This window comes from Notolepis coatsorum, assembly GCF_963971535.1.
Source record: "Notolepis coatsorum genome assembly, chromosome: 5".
NCBI classification, from domain to species: domain Eukaryota; kingdom Metazoa; phylum Chordata; class Actinopteri; order Aulopiformes; family Paralepididae; genus Notolepis; species Notolepis coatsorum.
Window position 1 is genome coordinate 191,774,703 of NC_140169.1, and position 17,575 is coordinate 191,792,277.

The 17,575-nt window shown below is 48.4% G+C and overlaps 1 protein-coding gene across 1 annotated transcript in view; it reads left to right on the top strand.

Annotated features, from left to right (window-relative positions):
• zmym2 (zinc finger, MYM-type 2) overlaps positions 1 to 16,599 on the top strand; it is a 230,770-nt gene extending 214,171 nt beyond the window's left edge. The window contains exons 25-28 of the mRNA XM_084314398.1: positions 4,480 to 4,594; positions 12,091 to 12,333; positions 12,893 to 13,028; positions 13,411 to 16,599. Coding sequence (XP_084170524.1) covers positions 4,480 to 4,594; positions 12,091 to 12,333; positions 12,893 to 13,028; positions 13,411 to 13,630 — 714 coding nt within the window. The 3' untranslated portion in view covers positions 13,631 to 16,599. The remainder of the gene's footprint in view (positions 1 to 4,479; positions 4,595 to 12,090; positions 12,334 to 12,892; positions 13,029 to 13,410) is intronic.
• The last annotated feature ends 976 nt before the right edge of the window (positions 16,600 to 17,575 follow it).

A 17,575-nucleotide genomic window follows, 5' to 3' on the forward strand; every position in this document is an offset into this window, starting at 1 on the left:
ACCTAGGGATGGGAATCGAAAACCGGTTCCCGTTGGGAGCCGGTTCCTAATTGTCCGATTCCTGGAATCGCATGCCTGTGTGTGTGTGGTGTGTGTGTGTTGTGCGTGTGTGTTGTGTGTGTGTGTTGTGCGTGTGTGTGTGTGTGCGCGCGCGCGATTAGTTTAACACTTTGTCCGCCAAAACCGCTGTCCAGCGTTATTGGCCGCCATGCGTTGACCGCCAGGATCGCTGTACAGCGTTTTTGAGATCAATATTTAATTTTTTTGCCATGGCATTCATAATTCATATACCCACCCCCGGTCCTGCAGCTGGACCTTAGATGTGACTGCAACGACGGCTCAATAGCGCCGCCTGGTGGATGGTCGGGCGAGTTACACTCGCCAACAGGATGTGCCCATCAGTGCATCGATGAAACTCATCCGGCAGTCACATCTCGTTACGGGACTCCCGACAGACACTATGTACATAATGGATCACTTTCTAAACTTAATAATCGATATGATTTCGGCGTTTATTGCGACATACAAACCGGAAATGGACCTAGGCGATCGGCGTCGTATAATTGGGATCTTTCACCGCCAGTCTCATTGGCCCACGGTAAGAGGAATATAACGTTATTTTCAACCCGATTGTGCGTTTCCTTGTTTGCAAACCATCTGATCAATATATCCACCCAACCTACATAAAGCATTTACTGATGATCGGGGAATTATAAACGACCCCCCCCCCCCCCCTTTCCTCCGCGCATGATGAGGCATAATGTATACCGATCATATACATTTGAGTTTTTTGGTGTAGCGTGTATGGGGGGAAACGGCAATCGATAATCTATATAATGCGTTTGGGCCTATAACTAGCGTTTTTGGAATTACAGCCGAAAAGATTAGAAACATACTTATATTCTAGAAGGTATTAACACAACAATGTATGAATGAAAAAGTATAACGTTCCCACATCCTGAACGATAGATAATCGATGTTGAATGGGCCATAGTAATGTCAATATAGCAATACAATTTTAAAAGTTATAGCCCTGCAAAGAAGGTAAACATCTCCATAGGCTTTCAACGGTGGCAGACTGGGTACTTTGATGGGCACAATGCCCGGCGCAGAATGTGAAAAAATAAATAAATAAAATAAATTAGAATCTCAAATACATTATTTTATTTGTGTATAGTTAATTTTTTTCTTTTTTACAGTTTTTGTATTTTTCTGACATGGGGGCCCGGCAGGCGTCTATGCTTTTACCAAACGGTTCGTGTTTCTGCGTTCCCGTTTTGTGCTCTGATTGGCCACGCACGTTTCTGGTCATGTGACATGTGCGCCCAATCGCATGACGAGCAGTGTCTTAGCCCATTTCCGCGTCGAACAGCCTGCAAACGACCTAACGCCTAGTTTATCACTGGTTAAGCTTAGGCGACTCTTTCGCAGTTGGTTAAGGTTAGAGTTTGGAATCAGGGCTGGCGTTCTATCGCCATGCTCTAAGACAAACTCTAACCTTAACCAACTTCTAAAGAGCGCCTAAGCTTAACCGTCCAAAGAACTTGCCGTCACACGATTGGGCGCACATGTCACATGACCAGAAACGTCAGTGGCCAATCAGATTTGCAAAACGCACGAACCGTTTGGTAAAAGCAATAAGGCGGCCCAGCAATAAATGACAATCAGAAATGTCAAGTTGCATGTTGTTATTCTAACCAGCTTAGTTCTGTTGCATTTCCAATTTATTTATTTAAATGATAAATGTATCAGGGATCGATAAAGAATCGGATCGATAAGCAGAATCGATAATGGAATCGTATCGATAAAATCTTATAAATTCCCATCCCTACTCACACCATCTCCTCCACCTCTCCTCAAACCTCTCCCTCTGTCGTCTCAAGGCAGGAACACTAGCTCGCTGTCTTCTGTTTGCCAGGGGAATGTAAACAGAAGTGCCTCATGGAAATGCCTCATAAAGGTCTCTGCTTCCCCTATAGGGCCAGTGAGCTCGGATGATTTGATCTCACGTCCTTGTGTTCACCCCAGTTGTATTACATTAAAAGGCGAATGGGAAAAAATGCTACAATTTTACAAGCTGTCATTTGTTCCTCATTTAAATGTGATGACCGAGACTTATGTCACATGAAGAATAAAACTAATCTAACATGTTTGAATGGGACTTAGAAACAAGACACAATAAAGGTAAAGAAAATATTAAAGGTGACTAGAATAAAAAAAGAAAGAGAGAAAAACTCAACCCCAAGTGTATATTGTAAAACTTTATTTAAAAGCACTAAGTGAAGCTTGTGTCTGAGGTAAGCTAAGGTAAGATATTATTACTCAGGTATAGGGGCTAAAGTAAGATAATATTACTCAGCTGTAGGAGCTAAAGTAAGAGATCATTACTCGGGTATAGGACTAAAGTAAGATATCATTACTCAGGTATATGACTAAAGTAAGAGATCATTACTCAGGTATAGGACTAAAGTAAGAGATTATTACTCAGGTACAGTATAGGAGCTAAGGTAAGATAAATTACTCTGGTATAGAAGCTAAAGTAAGAGATTATTACTTGGGTGTAGGAGCTAAAGTAAGAGATTATTACTTGGGTGTAGGAGCTAAGGTAAGATATTATTACTCAGGTGTAAGAGCTAAAGTAAGAGATTATTACTCATGGTATAGGAGCTAAAGTAAGAGATTATTACTCAGGTGTAGGAGCTAAGGTAAGATATTATTACTCAGGTGTAGGAGCTAAAGTAAGAGATTATTACTCAGGTGTAGGAGCTAAGGTAAGATATTATTACTCAGGTGTAGGAGCTAAAGTAAGATATTATTACTCAGGTGTAAGAGCTAAAGTAAGAGATTATTACTCAGGTGTAGGAGCTAAGGTAAGAGATTATTACTCAGGTGTAGGAGCTAAGGTAAGATATTATTACTCAGGTGTAGGAGCTAAGGTAAGAGATTATTACTCAGGTGTAGGAGCTAAGGTAAGATATTATTACTCAGGTGTAGGAGCTAAGGTAAGAGATTATTACTCAGGTGTAGGAGCTAAGGTAAGAGATTATTACTCAGGTGTAGGAGCTAAGGTAGGATATTATTACTCAGGTGTAGGAGCTAAGGTAAGAGATTATTACTCAGGTGTAGGAGCTCTCTGTGTCTCGTTCTCTCTAGATTCTGACAGGGCAAGGCAGAGCTAGGTGTCTGATGAGACGGGACAGGGCTGGACAGGGAGAGTCAGGCAGGCTGGACAGGGAGAGTCGGGGCAGGCTGGACAGGGAGAGTCAGGCAGGCTGGACAGGGAGAGTCGGGGCAGGCTGGACAGGGAGAGTCAGGCAGGCTGGACAGGGAGAGTCAGGCAGGCTGGACAGGGAGAGTCGGGCAGGCTGGACAGGGAGAGTCAGGCAGGCTGGACAGGGAGAGTCGGGCAGGCTGGACAGGGAGAGTCAGGCAGGCTGGACAGGGAGAGTCAGGCAGGCTGGACAGGGAGAGTCAGGCAGGCTGGACAGGGAGAGTCGGGCAGGCTGGACAGGGAGAGTCGGGCAGGCTGGACAGGGAGAGTCAGGCAGGCTGGACAGGGAGAGTCGGGCAGGCTGGACAGGGAGAGTCGGGCAGGCTGGACAGGGAGAGTCGGGCAGGCTGGACAGGGAGAGTCGGGCAGGCTGGACAGGGAGAGTCGGGCAGGCTGGACAGGGAGAGTCGGGCAGGCTGGACAGGGAGAGTCGGGGCAGGCTGGACAGGGAGAGTCGGGCAGGCTGGGCAGGGAGAGTCGGGCAGGCTGGACAGGGAGAGTCGGGGCAGGCTGGGCAGGGAGAGTCGGGCAGGCTGGGCAGGGAGAGTCGGGCAGGCTGGACAGGGAGAGTCGGGGCAGGCTGGGCAGGGAGAGTCGGGCAGGCTGGACAGGGAGAGTCGGGACAAGCTGGCTGATGCCATCAGGGCTGGACAGGGACAGTCAAGCAGGCTGGCTGATGTCATCAGGCTGCATAGAGTTGGTCCTGTGACCGAAGTGTGTTGGAGTTTATTGTTTTCATTGTCACTTCATTAATAACTTTTCTGGACATTATGAGAGTAGATCTTAAGTTTATAATGCATGTATGTTTATGCCATTATCTTGCCAAACTTAGCAAGTGTCTTCAGGAATGCATGTGTTGTTGACACATACTCATTAATCATGTAGTGTACTGTGTGCATCAGAAAGGAAGAAAGACTGTCAGGTTTTAAACTGTGGGTATCAAACAGGAAAGACTGTCGGGTTTTAAACTGTTTAAACGAACAAAGAGGCCTATTGGGATGTTAGATCCTAATATGAAAAACTATGTGATTTAATGTTCTATGTCTTTATTCTATTGTCCATTATTATTATCAGAGAGGGTTCTCTCAAATCTCAAACCCTGTCTCTTTAAAAATGTGTTGCTTTTTTTCCATCATTGTATTGATGTGACCAATGTTTGTGTATCTTTGTTTTTGTGTGTGTGTGTGTGTGTGTGTGTGTGTGTTCAGCATCTTCAAACTAAAGGTAGACAGGACGACCTGTTCAGCGACGCCTGCTACCAGCAGTTTGGAGAGGAGCTCAACAAGCTGCTGAAGGACTGGCAGCCCAGCGTGCTTCCTGATGGTGGGTAACAACCAGAGAGGTTTAGCTTCCTGATGGTGGGTAACAACCAGAGAGGTTTAGCTTCCTGATGGTGGGTAACAACCAGAGAGGTTTAGCTTCCTGATGGTGGGTGACAACCAGAGAGGTTTAGCTTCCTGATGGTGGGTAACAACCAGAGAGGTTTAGCTTCCTGATGGTGGGTAACAACCAGAGAGGTTTAGCTTCCTGATGGTGGGTAACAACCAGAGAGGTTTAGCTTCCTGATGGTGGGTGACAACCAGAGAGGTTTAGCTTCCTGATGGTGGGTAACAACCAGAGAGGTTTAGCTTCCTGATGGTGGGTAACAACCAGAGAGGTTTAGCTTCCTGATGGTGGGTAACAACCAGAGAGGTTTAGCTTCCTGATGGTGGTTTGTCCACCAAAAAAGCGCCAAAAGATCGAAAATAAACTAGCAGAGCCAGAACTGTTCAACTCCCCTGGAGCCACAGCCAGCAGAGAAGCCGGTTTACTTTAGCTTTTAAACCAGCTGCAGCCTGAGAACTGGAGTGTGAGGGGATGTAACACTAAAGATGGCGGCAACAACAAAGAATTGCTGCAAAATAAACATACATCTGTTGTTTAAAAAAAAAAAAAAAAAAAAAAAACGTATAACAATTTCGATAATTATCGATATCGAGAAATATGATAACATTATCATATCGTTATCGCGATATGATTTTTTTCCATGTCGCCCAGCCCTACTTTGAGGTGGTGGTCAGGAGGTTCAAGTTTCTTTAATAGTTGTCATACAGAAGTACAGAATACTTTTATACAAAATGCTTCTTACTGTTACGCTCCAGAGACTGTGCTAGACAAGATAAGTATGAAATAACATAGTATAGCATGTAAAATAGAAGTAAAAATAGAGGTCACAGTGTTTAGTATAGACATATGTACAATGTTCGATGCAGAATAGAAGTAACTGAGTTACCATACAATATACTATGCAATGTACTAATATACAATACTATATAGTGCAGAGCAGAAATGGGATGAGGTACAATTTAGGTACAATTTACAGTAAGGTGTACGAGTTGTAGTGCAAATCCTTTACCAATCAATATAAAGTGTAAAGTGTTTAGGTGATCTAAAGTGTGGAGAGTGGGTGCTGCAGTGTGTTGTTTGTTTAAGTGAGTGTGTGCGTGTGGGTGTGTGCTGTGTGCATTTGATGGTTGTTGCATAGTGTTTATTGTTCGTTGAGCAGCCTGATGGCCTGGGGATAGAAGCTTCTTCTGAGTCTTTCTGTGCTCGCCTTAAGACTCCGGTATCGCTTGCCTGACCGCAGCAGTTGAAAGAGGCAGTTGTTCGGGTGGCTGGAGTCCTTGATGATTCTCTTAGCCTTCCCCCTGCACCGCTTGTTGTAAATGTTCTGGAGGGTGGGAAGCCCCCCTCCAATTGTGCGTTCGGCTGAACGTGTCACTCTTTGTAGTCTGCTACGGTCTTGTGCAGTGCTATTCCCAAATCAGGAGGTGATGTTGCCAGTCAGGATGCTCTCTATTGTACATGAGTAGAAGTTCCTAAGGATCTTCTGACTGACATGGAACTTCCTTAGGCGCCTGAGGAAGTAGAGGCGTTGTCGTGCCTTCTTCACAACACTGTCAATGTGTGTGGTCCATGTCAAGTCCTCGGATATGTGGGCTCCGAGGTACTTGAAACTGTTCACTCTCTCAACCGGTGCCCCGTCGATGCTGAGGGGGCTGTAGTCCTTGACCCCCGACCTCCTGAAGTCCACAATCATCATATTTAACTTTGGAAGGTTGAGGTTTGTCAGGAGGATGCGCCTGTTGCATGATTACACCTTCTACAGCTAGTAGCCTACAAAAGCTTCACAAAGTGTATTAGATCAGTCTGCACATTAATTGAAGGAATTACTAGGACTCACTGAAAATGTCCTTCTAGTAATTTTATTATATGGGCAGCAAACAGACAAAGGCGACAGGTTTCAGTATGCATCTTTCATCAGCGTACTGTTGGGCGATATGGCCAAAATATCATATCATATGATCATGATATTTTCCTTAGTTCTAACGATATAACGGTATAAAATCATCTATTTTCTTTTCCATGTTTTCAATACTGCAGCAAGAAAGGAATTGTTTGCAGGCGGTTAGGTGGCCGAGCGGAGATTGCGTTCATCACCAACCCCGGAGCTGTAAGCTGGATTCGCCTGTTCAAATCCAGCTCACAGCTCCGGGGTTGTCACCAGCTTGGCTGGCCGTTCACACTAATACAATTGGCTGTATTAGAGGGTGGGAGAAGCTGGCGGGGTGGGTCCGGGTCGCGTGTTGCTTTTTAACAGCGGAGTAGTGCAAGAATGTGACAATGTGACCATGTGACCGCGGCAGCGCGAGAGAGCGGCAGTGCGGAAATAGGCTGTCTATTTCCATTCTCTAAGACAAACGCTTACCTTAACCAGCTCCTTAACAGCGCCTAAACTTAACCTTTCTAACCTTAACCAACTCCGAAACAATGCCTAACCTTAACCTTAACCTTAACCATGCCTAACCTTAACCTTAACCATAGAAAGAATATTGCCATTCTCTAAGACAAACTCTAACCTTAACCAGCTCCTTAACAGCGCCTAAACCTAACCTTTCTAACCTTAACCAACTCCGAAACAATGCCTAACCTTAACCTTAACCTTAACCATGCCTAACCTTAACCTTAACCATAGAAAGAATATTGCCATTCTCTAAGACAAACTCTAACCTTAACCAGCTCCTTAACAGCGCCTAAACTTAACCTTTCTAACCTTAACCAACTCCGAAACAATGCCTAACCTTAACCTTAACCTTAACCATGCCTAACCTTAACCGGCGAAAGAATACACGTTAAAAAAAAAAGAACTGATGGGATTCGAACTTGAAACCAACGGACCGCAGGACCGCCGCGCTGCCAGGTGAGCTAAGCTTCGAATGAGAATCATGGCGGTTTACGGCTAAATAATGCCGCAAGCTCTGCCGCTCTGCGGTTGCCGCGCCTGCCGCGGGGCGTGTCGCAGCCAATCAGGGAAAACGCGGAAGCATTCGGCGCACTCCTTCTCTGTTAATAAGCAATAGTTGTAAACAGCGACTCCTACAGTTCGGTCGGGGCGCCTGCTAAGCGCGGATAGGACCTGAGGGGGATAGTGTGATCCTCCCACACGCTACGCCCTCTCAATGAGAATCCGCGCTGCCAGGTGAAAAGAAGCGGTGATTGGCTGGACGTGTGTCGGAGGAAGCACGTGGTAGCCTCCACTCTCCCAGATGATCTGACTGTGGGGGGTAAGTGCGCAGCGACCAGGAAGGGATTGGGAATTGGCATACGACTAACATTGGGATGGGAGAAAAATGGAGGGGGAAAAAGATCAACAAAAAAAAAAAAAGGGAAAGGAATTGTTTGATTAACTAAAGAATATATCGTATATTTGTATGTATATAATATTGTGGATGACAGTATAGTGAAAATCCATACCTTTGCATGGATCCATGATGGTATACCTTCATATTTGGTCCCAGTCCTAGTTGATGTGCAGTAGTCTGCATGTTAGCCTGCACAAATGGCAAGAAAGAAATGAGAGCATTACTTTGGTCATCATTACTGGTGGAGTCACATCGTCATGGATACTAACATACTGATCAGTGTGAGGGAAACGTGTCCAGTGATTATACTGTAGCTCTTCTGCTGTTCACATCCTTTTATTTTATTTTATTTATTCAACCTTTATTTAACCAGGTATGTCATTGGAACAAATTGTTATTTACAATGGTGACCTGGCAAAAGGCACAGCCTGTTGGGGGATAGGGGGCAGGGGGTAAAACAAATACGGAGTTAAAATGGAACAAGATTAAAACAAGTTAAAATATGGTAAGACAAAACGGAGCAAAACAGCCACAGCAGGCAGGCAGATGCAGGTGCTAGTTTAGGAGCAGTTGCAAGTGTCAGTCTGGGGGCACGGCAGACTGACATGATGATTGACCAATTACAGAGTATGTTTTGGGGATTTTCAGCAGGATGAGATTTGTAGAACGGGTGTTGTAAGACAGCAAGTGCAAATTTCAACAACCTGCACAGGTAGGGGGGTGACGGACCAAGGAGAGTTTTATAGATGAACATAAACCAGTGTATTTCACAACGTATTGTGATTGCGCTATGTTGTTCATATGAGGAGATGAACTGGAGATGAAATAGCTCAGTCTGAATTACTCGAGTAGTGCTCAAGCAATTGTTTAGGGAAATCGATTACTCACGCCCAACCCTACTGTCTACACTGCCTTACATTGTAATCATTACCTACCTCAAACTATAGTCTACCCGTATTACTCTGTATGATAGCATGCACAATAATGTTGTATACACTCGTAAATATTTCCATATCTGTCTGAATATACCTGCATATAATCCTTTATATATACCTATTTATAAACCTGCATATACAGTAACTCTGTATGATAGCATGTACAATAATGCTGTATATATACATTTATATTTACTTATATATATATATATGTTTATCAGAATATATCTAATCTAGCTCGCTCATACTGGCGTGCATCCACTCCATCCATAATTTCCTCATTCACACGGTTGGCCGAGATGCGTTGCCAGTTTCATCCACATACTCAGTGTCTGCGTCCCCATGTCCTCCTCTCCACCCTGTCCTCCTCTCCACCCTGTCCTCCTCTCCACCCTGTCCTCCTCTCCACCCTGTCCTCCTGACCACCCTGTCCTCCTCCACCCTGTCCTCCTCTCCACCCTGTCCTCCTCCACCCTGTCCTCCTCTCCACCATGTCCTCCTCTCCACCCTGTCCTCCTCCACCCTGTCCTCTCCACCCTGTCCTCCTCCACCCTGTCCTCCTCTCCACCCTGTCCTCCTCTCCACCCTGTCCTCCTCTCCACCCTGTCCTCCTCTCCACCCTGTCCTCCTCTCCACCCTGTCCTCCCCTCCACCCTGTCCTCCTCCTCCACCCTCTCCTCCTCTCCATCCTGTCCTCCTCCTCCACCCTGTCCTCCTCCTCCACCCTCTCCTCCTCTCCACCCTGTCCTCCTCCACCCTGTCCTCCTGACCACCCTGTCCTCCACCCTGTCCTCCGCCTCCACCCTGTCCTCCTCTCCACCCTGTCCTCCTCTCCACCTTGTCCTCCACCCTGTCCTCTTCCTCCACCCTGTCCTCCACCCTGTCCTCCTCCTCCATCCTGTCCTCCTCCTCCATCCTGTCCTCCTCCTCCACCCTGTCCTCCTCTCCACCCTGTCCTCCTCCTCCACCCTCTCCTCCTCCACCCTGTCCTCCTCCTCCACCCTGTCCTCCTCTCCACCCTGTCCTCCTCTCCACCCTGTCCTCCTCCTCCACCCTCTCCTCCTCCACCCTGTCCTCCTCCTCCACCCTGTCCTCCTCCTCCACCCTGTCCTCCACCCTCTCCTCCTCCTGACCACCCTGTCCTCCTCCTCCACCCTGTCCTCCTCTCCACCCTGTCCTCCTCTCCACCCTGTCCTCCTCTCCACCCTCTCCTCCTCCTGACCACCCTGTCCTCCTCCTCCATCCTGTCCTCCTCCTCCACCCTGTCCTCCTCTCCACCCTCTCCTCCTCCTGACCACCCTGTCCTCCTCCTCCACCCTGTCCTCCTCTCCACCCTGTCCTCCTGACCACCCTGTCCTCCTCTCCACCCTGTCCTCCACCCTGTCCTCCTCCTCCACCCTGTCCTCCTCTCCACCCTGTCCTCCTCTCCATCCTGTCCTCCTCCTCCACCCTGTCCTCCTCCTCCACCCTGTCCTCCTCCTCCACCCTGTCCTCCTGACCACCCTGTCCTCCTCTCCACCCTGTCCTCCTCTCCACCCTGTCCTCCACCCTGTCCTCCTCTCCACCCTCTCCTCCTCCTGACCACCCTGTCCTCCTCCTCCACCCTGTCCTCCTCTCCACCCTGTCCTCCTCTCCACCCTGTCCTCCTCCTCCACCCTGTCCTCCTCTCCACCCTGTCCTCCTCTCCACCCTGTCCTCCTCCTCCACCCTGTCCTCCTCTCCACCCTGTCCTCCTCTCCATCCTGTCCTCCTCTCCATCCTGTCCTCCTCCTCCACCCTGTCCTCCTCCTCCACCCTGTCCTCCTCTCCACCCTGTCCTCCTCTCCACCCTGTCCTCCACCCTGTCCTCCTCCTCCACCCTGTCCTCATCCTGTCCTCCTGTCCTCCTCCACCCTGTCCTCATCTCCACCCTGTCCTCATCCTGTCCTCCTGTCCTCCTCCACCCTGTCCTCCTCTCCACCCTGTCCTCCTCTCCACCCTGTCCTCCTCTCCACCCTGTCCTCCTGACCACCCTGTCCTCCTCTCCACCCTGTCCTCCTCCTCCACCCTGTCCTCCTCCTCCACCCTGTCCTCCTCTCCACCCTGTCCTCCTCTCCACCCTGTCCTCCTCTCCACCCTGTCCTCCTCTCCACCCTGTCCTCCTGTCCTCCTCTCCACCCTGTCCTCCTCTCCACCCTGTCCTCCTGTCCTCCTCCACCCTCTCCTCCTCTCCACCCTGTCCTCCTCTCCACCCTGTCCTCCTCCACCTTGTCCTCCTCTCCACCCTCTCCTCCTCCTCCACCTTGTCCTCCTCTCCACCCTGTCCTCCTCCTCCACCCTCTCCTCCTCCTCCACCTTGTCCTCCTCTCCACCCTCTCCTCCTCCTCCACATTGTCCTCCTCTCCACCCTGTCCTCCTCTCCACCCTGTCCTGTCCTCCACCCTGTCCTCCACCCTGTCCTCCACCCTGTCCTCCTCTCCACCCTGTCCTCCTCCTCCACCTTGTCGTCCTCTCCACCCTGTCCTCCTCTCCACCCTGTCCTCCTCCTGACCACCCTGTCCTCCTGACCACCCTGTCCTCCTCTCCACCCTGTCCTCCTCTCCACCCTGTCCTCCTCCTGACCACCCTGTCCTCCTGACCACCCTGTCCTCCTGACCACCCTGTCCTCCTCTCCACCCTGTCCTCCTGACAACCCTGTCCTCCTCTCCACCCTGTCCTCCTGTCCTCCTCCACCTTGTCCTCCTCTCCACCCTGTCCTCCTCCTCCACCTTGTCCTCCTCTCCACCCTGTCCTCCTCCTGACCACCCTGTCCTCCTCTCCACCCTGTCCTCCTCTCCACCCTGTCCTCCTCTCCACCCTGTCCTCCTCCTGACCACCCTGTCCTCCTCTCCACCCTGTCCTCCTGACCACCCTGTCCTCCTCTCCACCCTGTCCTCCTGACCACCCTGTCCTCCTCTCCACCCTGTCCTCCTCTCCACCCTGTCCTCCTGACCACCTTGTCCTCCTCTCCACCCTGTCCTCCTCTCCACCCTGTCCTCCTCTCCACCCTGTCCTCCTGACCACATGGCCTGTCCTCCTCTCCACCCTGTCCTCCTCTCCACCTTGTCCTCCTGACCACATGGCCTGTCCTCCTCTCCACCCTGTCCTCCTCTCCACCCTGTCCTCCTGACCACATGGCCTGTCCTCCTCTCCTCCTGACCGCCTGTGTCTCCCCCCTGGGCAGGTTCTCTGTGGGGCCGTGTGGAGGAGCGCAGCCTGTGGGGCAGCAGACTCCTGGGGCAGCAGACCCCCGCCGCTCTGCTGCGTTCCCTGGTCTACCTGAACACCAAGTACTTCGGCCTGCGCACCGTGGAGCAGCACCTACGCCTCTCCTTCGCCAACGTCTATGGGCCGGACACCATCCACCCCGTCACCAAGGAGACCACCGTCTGCATCCGCGTGCCTTCCATCCCTCAGGAACACCACTGTGAGTCTGACGCCACGCACTCGCTTACAATATGTCAATAAAGTACTAATCGACCACAGGAAAAAGGTACATATTGTACGTTATGTTATAGCCATAAGTAATATAGTGACAGGGGCGGCTGGGTGGCGCAGCGGACATTGCGCTCGTCACCAACGCAAGAGACACCGGGTTCGACTCCGGCTGTCGGCGTTGCCTCCGGCTTGGGCCGGCCGTCATACTAACTCAATTGGCAGAGTTAGCGGGTGGAAGTCGATGGGTGGTAATCTGGACGTTACACCTCGCCAATGAGAGTCCGCGCTGGCAGGTGAAAAGATGTGGGGGAGGAAATGTCTAATGTCTTTTGTGGTGTTTGTGGTGTTTTTATTTTTACTCTGTATTTATTATTATTTTTATCGTTATTGTAGTTAATATTATTGAAGTATTGTCTTGTGAGGTCTTATGTATTATTGTATTGTGTATTGTTTGTTTTGAAAAAAGGAAAATTAAAAAAGATTTGATAAAAAAATATATATATATATATATATATAAAAAAACACTGTGTAATGATCTGTGCTTCCAGGCTCTCGGAAGAGGAAGCGTAAGTCGCAGGACAGCAACCCAGACTACGAGCCAGACGACCGCTCGGGAGGATCCTCCTCACACTGTCCCGTCAAGAAGCACGAGTGTCTCCTCTACCAGCTCTACAGATCCAAGTGGTGAGTTCATCCTCCCTCAACTACATCTCCCAAGTTGCAGCAGCAGCAGCCACCGGCTCCATCCTCCTCAAATGCTTCTCCATTCTTGTCTTGAGTCCTGTGATTATAACTCATTGCTGTTCACATCCTGAAACATAATGTTGACTGTTGAAATATGAGGACTTCAAACTATCTCACCCCAAGTTACTCCCAAGACATTGTTCCATCATCAATTGTCACAGGGGGGTCGAGGAAACATTTTCTCCATTGCACTTGTATGTTTATCTTCTCTCTCTCTCTCTCTCTCTCTCTCTCTCTCTCTCTCTCTCTCTCTCCCTCTTTTTCTCTCCCTTCCATCTCCCTCATGCCCCTGCTTTCTCCTCCTCCCTCTCTCCTCTTCCAGCCCGGGATCGTTGCACGAGCATCTGGACGTGTTCTACATGCAGCCAGAGACAGCCTCCAGCCCCGACAGCCCTCTGTGGTTCAGCTCCTCCCCTGTGGAGCGCAGTGTCCTGGAGAGTCTCATCACCAGGGTCCTTATGGTCAGGGACATCTACACAGAGAAGCAACAGCCTGATGAGGAGGAGGAGGAGGAGGAGGAGGGGGGTGGAGGAGGAGAATAGCCAGAGTTTGTACTTCCTGGTTATAGAACTCGAGGAGGAGGAAGAGGAAAGTAACCAGTAGCCACTCCTCTTCGTCCTTCACAGCTTTACATTCTCCTGGTCCAGGACGTCTACACGCAGGAGCAAGCGACATGAGGAGGTGGATGAAGGCGGTGGAGGAGAGTGACGCCCCTGCAAAGGCAAACAAAGTGTAAATGTGCAGGTGCGAAGCAGAGCAAGTTGATATCCTGTCCTGCTGAAGCTGTCGTTGGTACAAATAACAGATGGTATATGTTATAGTAATAATATACTAGACTGCTTCTGTGCCAACAATAACAGATGGTATATGTTATAGTAATAATATACTAGACTGCTTCTGTACCAACTATAACTTTTGCGTGACAGGAGATAGACTTTGAAGTCCTGTCAGCTCAGTCTGGTTCTAGAGCTGAACACGTAGACGGAGGACTAACGGCTTGAGGAGGTGCAGCAGAGTAGCTGTTTATTAGAATAGAGATCCTGAAGAGGAGGAAGAAGAAGAGGATACCTAGCAGCTCCTCCTACCTACCTCCTGTCCCCTCCTCTTCCTCCTCCTCCTCCTCCTCCAGAGAGCTGGCAACAGGAGGAGGACGGTTGTTATTGTTGTGGCCATAGAAGAGGAGACTACTGTGTTGCCTCTCCACAGCTTTATGTCAGTCAGATGAGACGGAGGAAGGGGCGTGGGGAGGAGGGGAGGGGGTAGAAAAGAGGAGCCACCCTCCATGATTCCTCCTCTTCCATGTTTGGGCAGATAAATATGACAAGACGCCACCTGGTGGAAGGAAGCGGTGGAGGTGGAATAACCTGCATGTGTCAAGGCTAGAGACCAACACACGACTCCCATGTCTCCTCCATCACAGCGTAATGTTCTCCATAAACGGTTAAGGACATTCAGAGGAACCCCTCACTCCGAGGATGAGGTGTTGCAGGGATGAAGAGCTTTCACTCCTCCCCCATCAAATCTTTGTGTTCTCCATAACTGGGGTCGTGCTCACACTCTCGCCCAGCCCATCGTCGTCGTCGTTGTCGTCGTCATCATCACCCTGACAACACTGATCTCAGGCCAGCTGTGCACAGCAGATGTCAGTTGGGAAGGGTAGGATCGACCAAGAACTGATCAGAGGACAGTTAGTTAGCCACGAGAACTCTCTCTCTCTCTCTCTCTCTCTCGCTCTCGCTCTCGCTCTCGCTCTCGCTCTCGCTCTTGCTCTCTCTCTCGCTCTCTCTCTCTCTCTCTCTCTCTCTCTCTCTCTCTCTCTCTCTCTCTCTCTCTGACAGACTGGTGGACTTGGCTGTGGCAGTTTAGGGACGAACATTGTGCAGGTGAAAAGCAACCTACCGACATGCTGCGTTTTCTTTTTCGAATACATTAGGGGAACTTCCATTCATGCGATGTAGCATTAACGTACGTACTGAGCCCAGATTGGGCTGCTGTTGAAGTGTAAATATTTCGGAAAGTAGCGGTTATTGGGGAGACAGACAGACAGACAGACATACATGTGCAAGACCCACTGATTTCTCCTCATTCTGGTCCATCCCCCCAACAAGCCTAAAAAGACTGTTTATTTATTGCGGTTTTTGATTGGTCTTGGTTTCAATGTGCTCTCTTTACGCCGGGATGGGACTTTCTATGTGTGTTGGTTTGCTCTCTTGTGTGTATGTGTGTCATTCATCCTGTCATAAATGTCATTCGAACCTGCTGCAGTCTTTACTACTTCTTACCATGTTTTCTCTGGCTGCGAGGCGTAGAGCGAATGTGAGGAGGATGCAGGTACAAGCTAAGTACTGTATGGAGGATGTTGCTATTCTTCACGGCTAGAACGACTTCTTTCTTCACGGCTAGAAAGACTTTTCTTTCTTCACGGCTAGAAAGACTTTTCTTTCTTCACGGCTAGAAAGACTTTTCTTTCTTCACGGCTAGAAAGACTTTTCTCTCTTCACAGCTAGAAAGACTTTTCTTTCTTCACAGCTAGAAAGACGTATTTGAAATACTTTTCTTTCTGCTTCTGACACTCTTTTTGTACCCAGTGTTTCTTTTGTTACCGTTTTGTCTCCTAAAGTTTTATGTTAAACTTAGTTGAAAACCAAGCACTCGGTATTATGAGTGCTGTGTTATTATTATTATTATTATTATTCTCAGCTGTTTTTAGAGTCATTCTGTTAGCGCTGCAAGGCAACAGGGCTTGTATTGTAACAAATTATGGACAAATATTTTACATGATGTGTGAGGAATTTATTTTCTTTTTGTTTCCTTTAGGGCTGAACTTGTTTTCATTTTTGAGTTTCCCTTTGGAAGCTATTTTATGAACATTTTGCCCTCTTTATTTATGGTTTAAAAGCATTTTTTTTTTTACATTCATCCGATTAGTTTTGTTTGTATTTAGTTTTCTATTTGAATAAATCAGGGGGCGGGGGTATAAGCTAAATTTATGTGGATATTTTAATTATTAATTATTGTTTATTTTTTTGTTCCCTGCCCACCTGTTGACTTCCGTTTAATGTTAGGATTCTGCTACAAAGCTTTGACGTCTTGAATTGATACTACCCCCCCCCCCCCCCCCCCCCGACAAGTTGCACATTTTAACATATATTCAAAAGCATAGAATTAGTGTGCAACTGACCACGGGAAAAGGGGTGGCGAGATTCAGAGACAGAACTTTGAGCCGCATCGAAATTGCCCATATCACTGACCTGGGATCAGTCTCCCGACCCTAAAGTCCTATCCCCAATCTTTAGTGGAGAATTTGCAAAACTGATCCCTCAGCAGTTTGTAGGGTGAGCTTCCCTCTTGTCCTGAAAGGGGGACGGGCTTGGCTGATTTCCAAGGCAGAGGTGGAGCCTGCTAAAGGGGAAGGGGCAAGCGGTTGTCGCCGTGGCTACGATGCCTAATGTGAATGTGCCTATATGTATATAGTGAAAGTGAGTGATTGAGTCTGATGATGTGTGGCTGATCTGCCAAAACATTAATAAATGATTTCCTTTCTTACCACAGTTTTCTCTTAGTTCTCTTTTGTACTGCATCTCTCATTAATTTCTTACTGGTTTCTAATGAAGAGATAGATGCCTGCTTGTTATGTCCTGCTTTTTCTGTTCGCTTGATCACTTCCCTGTTTAATGACTCGCTACAATATTCCAACACACAATAATAATTGGTTAGACTAGAAGTCTTTATTTGTCATGCAGTTTAACACACACACGCGAGATGGGCGACCCACAGGAACACACACACATGCACTGAGTCTCTCTGCACTTTTCCCATCCCGTTGTCCTTCCCCCCATGGGCAGCCGGGAGCAGATAAGGCGTCAACGTGAGCCACGCCCCGGGGACCAATCCAAGTGCTCCTGTCCGTCTTCGTCAAGGACGCCACAGCGTTAGCTATCTGTTGTGCATGTTTTTCCATTGGGTTTATCTTATCGGGGGGGGGAACCCTTGCGAGCACGGGGAGAACATGCAAACTCCACACAGAAAGGCCTGGGAGATATCCCACCTGAGTACCTGGCATCATGGAAACCTGGTCCCCAAGCGGGAATCGAACCCTGGACCTTCTTGCTGTGAGGCGACAGTGTTAACCACTACACCACCGTGCCGCTTGGGGACCAATTGCTGTGTGTCGTACCACTAGACGTTGGACTGAGCTAATCTTAAAGATTCAGTACAATGAAAAGCATGTTTTATGTAATTTAACAAGGTATGTTGATATAAGATTTCCCAAAATTAATTGTTGTGAAAATGAAGCCTATGAAGTCCTTTGTCCTTTATCCTCCTGGATATCAACTAAATCAAGCCATTTCAGACATCCAATCTGCTTCCTTTGAAATATTGCATAATATACACATTATACAAATTTTTTTTGATCCACTTTTTCTCCCATTTTCTATATTTTCTCCCATCCCAATTTCGTATCATCCAATTCAACCCTCCCCTGT